Source organism: Orycteropus afer, unplaced genomic scaffold (genome assembly GCF_000298275.1).
Source record: "Orycteropus afer afer isolate SDZICR_OR568_19922 unplaced genomic scaffold, OryAfe1.0 scaffold00011, whole genome shotgun sequence".
NCBI lineage: Eukaryota > Metazoa > Chordata > Mammalia > Tubulidentata > Orycteropodidae > Orycteropus > Orycteropus afer.
Window position 1 is genome coordinate 15,711,436 of NW_006921598.1, and position 9,267 is coordinate 15,720,702.

A 9,267-nucleotide genomic window follows, 5' to 3' on the forward strand; every position below is an offset into this window, starting at 1 on the left:
ACTGGGATTGGACTCACTCCCAAGGACTGGCTCTCAGCCAAACAGTTGAAAGACTTACATACAGAACACCCAACCCAGGGTGATGCACCCACCTACTCTACGGAGATACACCCCTCAGAGCAATTGGCCATGGGGCACCAGAGGGGCAACATTCACATGGAGGGAAAGCTGGACAGATGAGTGTACAACTAAGAATGGCATGAGGGCGGTTCACAGGGAAGAGAGGGGAGGAGAGTGGATTAGGGTTGGGGATGATAATTGAGGAGTGAAACCAAATGAACACGAACTTTAATGTAAAACAAATTCTGCTCTGTAAATTTCCACCCAAATCACAATTTCTTTTTTTTTTTTTTTTTAAAGTACTTACCCAATATACTCACTCAGGAATCTGATGTCTTTTGGTAGCATACATGAAACTGAGGTGGGATAACTTGTTACCTTGCAAGTACAGCAAAATCTCAGACCCTTCAGTTCTTGACTTAGTTCATAAAAATGATGGTATAGCCACAGGCATTTTTCCAACTTTACATATCCTTCAGTTCTCTGACTACTAAATCTGCATCTAATCAGATACCACTTAAATAACCCTCAAAGTTAATAAGAAATAGCTCACGATTTATATTTGGATAAGTAATTTGTGAATAATAATGTTCACAGTAGTGATAATTAATAAAATCATCATTCTTTACTACTTTCACTGTGTTGTAGAAAATATTCAAGAAAATGTACAAGTATCTACTTGTAAGTATGTGTTAAAGCAGACTCAATTATTAACAAATACTCTGCTTTGTTCTGCTGTTTAGTGTCAAAGACTTAAAGAATAATATTTTACTCCAGAGATATAATAATGAGAAAGGGATTTCTTTCGACTGGTTAATTCCTAAAGCAAGTCTGAGGCATGACTGGGGCTCCAGAGATGATAAAATCAACATTGCTCACTTCAAGAAATTTGAAGGTATTATAAGTGAGGTATAGCTTTTAAAGGAAGTAAGAAAAATAAATGTGTGAAAACAAAGAATCAGAGAAAATTCCCACACAATCAAATGCGTTTATTTTACAGCTAGAGCAAGATGTGATGAAAAATTCATAACAAAAATGGCACCCACAAATTAGTAGCTGGCAATGCATGCAACTAAGGGTGTGTGCCAAAACCAGATAATTTCCAGTACCAGTGTGCAGATTTTATTTCTTCAGGAAATTAATACAACCCAAGCCATGTTGAATATTTGTTGGTGGAGTGTTTTCAATCCAAGCACCTTCTCAGCTCAAAGCCCACACCAGCCAGATGACCATCACCTACGCGTCTGTAGTAAATAGACAGCCTGGTAAATAGCATTTTTCTTGTTCCGTAGTCAATGACACTGCAGTGTGACCAGACACAGGTACATCAACACAGAGACAAACAAGACGGCACTTCTTACTCGGCTAACAACTTTCTCTACAGTTTTTGGGGACAGGAGTGCCATGCAGTGTACCAGGGTTTAGAACTCATTCTGAGGGGGATGGAGCATGAGTGGCCTAAGGTTCTCAGACAAGTGGTTTCAGCACAACCAGAAATGCTGGCCAGTAGTCACTGTGTGAGACAAGTCTGACAGCCCAGTATATCCCTTGGCCTCTTGACTAAGCTGGGCTCGGTTTAGGGTTGGATGGAAGGTACAGACATTTGGAGGATCCTACAGCAAGAGACAGGAGGTAGTGCCTTAGTGTATATTGCTTTATGTATATCCCAGCCTTGTCTGGATGCAAAATCACAAATTCACCAAATATCAGAGCTGAGAGGAATACTTTAGCCACCTCGCCTTACAGTAAAAAAAACTGGCAACTCAAAGAGGTGAAACAAATTGCACAGAACATGGTCGTGGCAGGGTCAAATTAGAAAGCAGTATGCTGACCCCCATCCCAGAAGGCTGACACTGAATATTTGGCAAACTTTTTCAACAAGGAAAATAGAAGTGTAAAAAAAAAAAAAAAAAGCCCCAAATGTGTTAAAAGGCATACGAATTGCCTACTCTGTTTAATCAGCGCATGCTCACTCTCGCACACATACCCACACACAGTTTTGGTAAAAGAAGATTTCTTGCTGTACAAAGACAGAATCCACATTTTAGGAAGGCTTTAACAAAGCATGTTTCTCAATTCAGGTCTTTGTGCGAGGTCTGACAAACTGGCTTATTTTCTAAAACAATGGGTGGGTCAGAAATCAGAAAATCATCTTCCCCAAAAGAGGAGTTGTGGTCTGTGTTCACGAAATTGGGGATGTCGAACTTCATGAGCCTGTTCAACTCCTCCTCTGGCCTCCCACTGTTTCGGAGGGCTTCCTGGAATTGAACATCGCTGTCAAGGGCTGTCGTCTGGTGACTAGCCTTGGGCCTGTCCAAGTGGTCCACTTCATTGATGTAGCAATGAAAAAGGGACCTGGATTCTTCATTGCCCTGGCGAGAAAACAACTTATCTGGCTCCAGGGGTCTTCCAAAATCTGACACAAAGCTATTCATTCTGAATCTCTTTTCGGAAGATTCTGCATTGCTATAAAGGGGGAGGGAAAGAAAAAAAAATGTTTACACTTTAGTTCATTCACCTAGAGATCGTGGTATTCTGTAAGCTGGCATATTTCCAAGGAGCATCTGTCTATACAGGACATGCAGAGATACATCAGGAATGAGATACTTCTGAAAATGCACAAATGAACCCAAGGCAGAAACTAGTGATGAGAGCCACTAGAGCATCCTGAGAGCAGATACCTTGCCAGGGAATCCCTCAGTATTCTACATCATTCACCAATGTTTCTCAAAGGGATTCTTGGCTTATTTGCACCACAATTACTTGAAGCACTTCTTAAATTGCCAAGACGTAGGTCACAGGCTCTGAAAATCTCTGGATGGGGGGCCTATTAATCTGCATTTTCACAAGATCCCCAAGGATTATTACTTATACTGGAGTTCAGAACCACTGGCCTACAACAATAATCATACTATCTCTTAGCAGTATGTTCAATATCTCACTTGATTCTTAGAACAGTGCAGTCATGTAGAGTAAGAATTATTATACTTATTTTACAAAAGCATAACATAAGGTAAACCAAACCAAACCAATTGCTATTGCATTGATTCCAACTCATAGCAACCCTTTAAGACAGAGTAGAACTGCCTCACCAGGTTTCCAAGGATATAAACCTTTTTCTATTTTAACTAATAAATTCAGAGTTTATTATTTTTATGCACCAATATACCATGACATGATTTCAATAACATGTAAAAATTTTATATATCTGCTATCAATATTTGATAATACCCATTGCCATCACATTGATTCCAACTAACATTAAAAGGAAACATCGGTAAAAAATCAATGCCAAATAAAAATTTAAAACATTGAAACTAATAACACAAATATTCCAAAGTTATAATTTCCAAGTTATAATTCTTTTGTTTTAACATTTTATTATGCTTTATGTGAAAGCAAATTAGTTTTGTATTCAATAACTGATACACAAATTGTTTCATGACATTGCTTGCTATCTCAACAATGTGCAGCATTCTTATTTCCATTCTGGGTTCCCCGTTTTTATTGGTCTGGTTTTCTTCCTCTTTCTGCCTTCTTATCTTGTTTTTGGGTAAATGTTGCATTTTTGGACTCATAGACTTTTCTAAGGAGCACATTCCTTACAAGTGTTGTTTATTTTATTTATTGTTGTTGTTATGTGCCGTTGAGTCGGACCCAACTCATAGCAACCCCTCCCTGGGTTTCCGAGGCAGTATCACTACAGAAGTAGATTGCCCCATCTTCCTTCCAAGGAGTGGCTGGTGGGTTTGAACCGCCAGCCTTCTGGTTAGCAGTCAAGTGCCTTAGGCACTATGCTGCTAGAGCTCCTATGTTCATTTTATAAGCCAGTCTATTATTTGGTTAAGGAGTGTGCACCATGAGCGTCTTCAGTTCCACATTAGAAGGGTGACTTAGGGCAATAGCCTTGGAGGTTCCTCCAGTTTCTATTAGACTAGTGAGTCTGATCTTTGTTATGAATTTGAGTTTAGTTGTACATTTTTCTCCCATTCTAACTAGGACCTTCTATCGTGTCCTTGGTCAGAACAGTCAGTAGTAGTAGCTGAGCAATACCTCATTCTTTTGGTATCATATTCGAGGAAGCTCTGGTTCATGGGAGACATTAATCTTTCAGACTAATTGCTTCCTTGAGTTTGGTTTTCTTCACTCTCCTTTGCTCTGGGCAGGAAGAGACCAATAGTTATCTTAGAGGGCTGCTCTCAAGCTTTCAAGACCCCAGATACTACTTAATGTAGAACATTTTATTTACATACTATGTTATGCCAATTGATCTAGATGTCCTTAGTCTTCAACCCAGAAGCTCAGTCCTGCTACTGAGTGTTTGGTTATGTCTAAGTTTGCATAGCTATCCCCCATATGCTCTATTACATATATGATTATACATACAGTATATACAAATATGTTTGTAGGAACATCCAAAACCATACCTATATACAAGAAGCCCTGGTGGTGTAGTGGTTAAGGCATTTGGCTGCTAACCAAAAAGTTGATGATTTAAACCCACCAGACACGCCATGGAAGAAAGATAAGACAGTGTGCTTCCATAAAGATTTACAGCCTTGGAAACTCAATGGGGTTCACAATGAGTCAGAATCTACTCGACCGCAGTGAGTTTGGTTTTTTTATACCTATATATATGCATATGGAGGAGCTCTGGTAGCATAGTGCCTAAGGCACCTGACTGCTAACCAGAAGGCTGGCGGTTCAAACCCACCAGCCACTCCTCGGAAGGAAGGTTGGGCAATCCTACTTCCGTAGTGATACTGCCTCGGAAACCCAAGGAGGGGTCGCTATGAGTCGGGACCGACTCGACGGCAAACAACAACAACAACAACAACAACAACAATATGCATATGGGAGCTCTTGTGGCGTAGTACCTAAGGCATTTGACTGCTAACCAGAAGGTTGGTGGTTCAAACCCACCAGCCACTCCTTGGAAAGAAGGTTGGCCAATCTACTTCCATAGAGATACTGCCTCAGAAGCCCAAGGAGAGGTAGCTATGAGTCAAATTGACTCGACAGCAGTGAATTTGGTTTTTTGGTCTTATATATGCATGTGGGTATAGTCCTGTACAACTTTCCACATCTATTTAGCACACATATCTATTTATGTCCCCACTCACAAATTATTATTACTGTTGTTGCAGGATTGCATGTTATAGTATATACAACTGTTGTGCTTTATTCTTACGTACCTCTCAGAGTCTTCCATTGTCTTAGTCGTATTGTGTATATTGTGCTGACTTGCCTCATACTGTGTATTGTCTTTCTCTTCACCAGAATTAACATGTTTCTACTATCCAGCTAGTGATTCTCTTTACCTCCCCCTACCATCCCTGGTAACGATCAAAACTCTTTCTTTCTGTGTGTAAATCTATTCTTGGCTTTTTATAATAGTTGTCCCATACATTATTTGTCATTTTGTGATTGATTTATTTCACTCAACATAATGTCCTCCAGATTCATCCATGTTGTGAGATATTTTACAGATTCATCATTATTCTTTATCGTGCAGTATTCACTGTATATATGTGCCACAATTTGTTTATGCATTCATCCATTGATGGATGCTTAGGTTGTTTCCACCCTTTTGCTATTGTGAATAATGTTGCAATGAATACATGTTTATTCATGTCAGAGCTCTTTTTTACCTAGGATATATACCCCGGAATGGGATCACTGAATCAAATGGTATTTATAGCTTTTTAAGGAAATGCCTAACCATTTTCCACAGTGATTTGGACCATTTTATAGTCCCACCAGCAGTGTACAAGAGTTCCAATCCACCACAACCTCACTAGCACTTTTTGTTTTCTGTTTTGGGCATCAATGCTATTATTGCTGGTGTGAGATGATATCTCATTATAGTTTTGATTTGCATTTCTCTAATGGCTAATGATCATGAGCATCTCTTCATGTGTTTGTTAGCCACCTGAGTGTTTTCTTTAGTAAAGTGTCTGTTCATGTCCTTTGCCCATTTTTCAATTGGATTGTTTGCCTTTTAGTTGTTGAGGTATTGGAGTTTTATATAAATTTTAGAGATTGGACTCTTGTCAGATACATTGTTGCTGAAAATTTTTTTCCCAGTTTGCAGGTTCTCTTCTCACTCTTTGAAGTCTTCTGATGAGCTAAGTGTTTAATTTTTAGGAGGTCCTAGCTACCTAGTTTATCTTCTGCTATTATGTTTGAAAATCTATTTATGCCACAGCTTAGGGCCTCTATGTTTTTCCTATTTTTCCTTCCATAATCTTTATAATTTAAGGCTGAAGATTTAGGTCTTTGATCTATTTTGAGTTAGTTTTTGTGTACGGTGTGAGTTATAGTCCCTGTTTCATTTTTATGTAAATTGATATCCAGTTTCGTCAGCACCATTTATTAAAGAGACACTCTCTTCTACATTGAATGGACTTTCAGCACTTTGTTGAAGATCAGCTGTCTGTAGTTAGATGAATTTATTTCTGGATTCTGTTATTCCATTGTCTATGTGCCTCTCATTGTAACAGTACCAGACTGTTTTTCTTTTCATTTTTTTAATTGTGATTTGGGTGAAAGTTTATGGAGAAAATTCACTTTCCATACAGTAGTTCACACACACTTTGTCTCATGACATTGATTACAATTTACCACAATGCAAGAGTTCCCCTCCCACTTCCTCCACATAGTTACCTCTTCCCTGTGTCCTCCCCTCCATGCATTCCTACCGCCTGAGCTGTCTCCCTGTGCATAAGAAGCCCTTCTATTCCCCCATGATTGTTATCTCCAAGGAGTGTATCTACCTAGTGTTATGTTCACCTCATATGCCTGTCTTTTGTTTGGCTCGAAGCCACAGGAGTGGGTTCAATTCCAGACCTGAAGGGCAACTAGGGGCCATAGTCTCAGGGGTTCCATCAGGCTTCAACAGACCAGAAAACTGGTCTCTTTTTTTTTTTTTTCCAAATGATTTTTAGTTTTTTCCACATTGCTCTCCCACTGTACCCAGGATATCCTACATAGATCCCCCTCTGAGTGGTTAACAGTGGTAGCCAGGCACCATCCCATCTAGTTCTTGTGGTCTCATAGTCGTATAGGCTGAGGATCACATGGGGTATAAATTTCTTGGACTAATTGTTTCCATGCAGCTTTGGTTTTCTTCATTCTCCCTTGCTCTGGACAAGGAGCAATCCATCATTGTATCTAGCTGGCTGCTTGCAAGCTTTTAAGATCCCAGTCGTTACTTGCCAAAGTAGGATGTGGAACAATGTTTTGTGTAGTATGTTGTGCCAATTGAGCTTGATGTCCCCTGTGACCATGCTCCCAAGCCCACAGGTCCAACTACTCTCTCCCTCCAGGTAGCTGGCTGTGACCAAGAAATTACTACAACCTTGTCCTTTGTCAGCTCTACTATATACCTGGGAATTCTTACAGAACATAGCAATACACTTGTAGAAACATTGTCTGCCAACCCTATACATGGTCTTGGGCACACTCCCCCCTGCACATACATACCTAATAGTTCAGCCTGTCTACCCTTCTCTCTAATCGTAGATCAGTGTTTGCCTTCACTGACAACACAGTACTGTATGTGCAAAAAGGTTCATCTTTGTTGTCTGCACCTCCCATGTACCTCTCTGTCTTCCTCTTCCTCAATGCCACCATGTTGATCACTCACATTTGGTACCTTGCCCTGCTCTTCACCCAAATCAATACTTGTCTCTACCTATCTAACAGTGTTCTCTCCCTCCCCTTCCACCCCTGGTAACCAACAAAGAAAATTTCCTTCCACATATAAACCTTTCCTTTACTTTTTCCAATAATGGATAAATACAATATTTGTCCTTCTGTGATTGACTTATTTCATTCAGCATAATGTCCTCCAAGTTCATCCACATTATGAGGTGTTTTGCTGATTCTACATTGTGTATATGTACCATAGTTTAGTTATTCATTCTTCGGTTGATGGACATCTAGGTTGTTTCCATCTTTTGGCTATTGTCAATAGTGCTGTGATGAACATGGGTGTGCATGTCTGTTCTTGTCATGGCTCTCATGTCTTTAGGATATATACGTAGTAATTGAATGGCTGGGTCAAATGGTATTTCTAATTCCAACTTTTTAAGGAATCGCCATTCTGCTTTCCACAGTCATTGTACCATTTTACAGTCCCACCAGCAGTGTATGAGAGTCTCCAATCTCTCTGAATCCTCACCAGCATTTGTTATTTTCTGTCTTGTTGAACTTTGCTACTAGTGCTGGGGCAAGATGTCTCATTGTTGTTTTGATTTGCATCTCTCTAATGGCTAATGATCGTGAACATTTCTTCATATGTTTGTTGGCCACCTGATTATCCTCTTTGATGAAGTGTCTATTCATATCTTCTGCCCATTTTTAATTGGATTGTCTTTTTGTTATTGAGGTGTTGGAGTTTTCTATAAATTCTAGAGATAAGTCCCTTGTCAGATATGTCATTGCCAAATATTTTTTTTCCCAGTGTATAGGTTCTCTTTTGACTCTTTTGGAGGTCTTTGGAAACACATAAAAATTTAATTTTTAGAAGGTCCCATTCATCTCGTTTCTCTTCTGCTGTTTGTGCATTTTGGGTTATGCTTGATAGTCTATTTATGCCACATATTAGGGCCCTAAATTTGCCCCTAGTTTTTCCTTGAGGAACTTTATAGTTTTATGTTTCACATTTAAGTCTTTGATTCATGTGGAGTTCGTTTTTGTGTATGGTATGAGGTACAGATCTTGTTTCATTTTTCTGCAAATGGATCTCCAGTTTTGCCAACACCATTTATTAAACAGACATTCTCTTCCCCTTTTAACGGATTTCAGCCCTTTGTCAAAGATCAGCTGACCATAGGGTGATGGATCTATTTCTGGATTCTCAATTCTATTCCATTAGTCTATATGTCTGTCATTATTACCAATACCAGACAGTTTTGACTATTGTGGCTATATAATAGGTTTTGAGATCTGGCAGTGTGGGACCACCTACTTTGTTCCTCTTCTTCAATAATGCTTTGTTTACCCGAGGTCTCTTTCCATATAAAGTTAGTGATTGGTTTTTCCATATCCCTAAAGAATGTTGATGGGATCTGGATTGGGGTTGCATTGAATGTATAAATTGCTTTTGGTAGAACTGACATTTTCACAATGTTCAATCTTCTGATCCACGAGCATGGTATGTTCTTCTATTTATGTAGATCTCTTATGGTTTCTTGAAGTAGT

The 9,267-nt window shown here is 39.3% G+C and overlaps 1 protein-coding gene across 1 annotated transcript in view; it reads right to left on the reverse strand.

Moving 5' to 3' along the window:
- Positions 1-2,132: 2,132 nt before the first annotated feature.
- The window catches only part of MRAP2 (melanocortin 2 receptor accessory protein 2), a 25,893-nt gene continuing 18,758 nt past the window's right edge, over positions 2,133-9,267 (reverse strand). The window contains exon 3 of the mRNA XM_007951183.2: positions 2,133-2,526. Coding sequence (XP_007949374.1) covers positions 2,133-2,526 — 394 coding nt within the window. The remainder of the gene's footprint in view (positions 2,527-9,267) is intronic.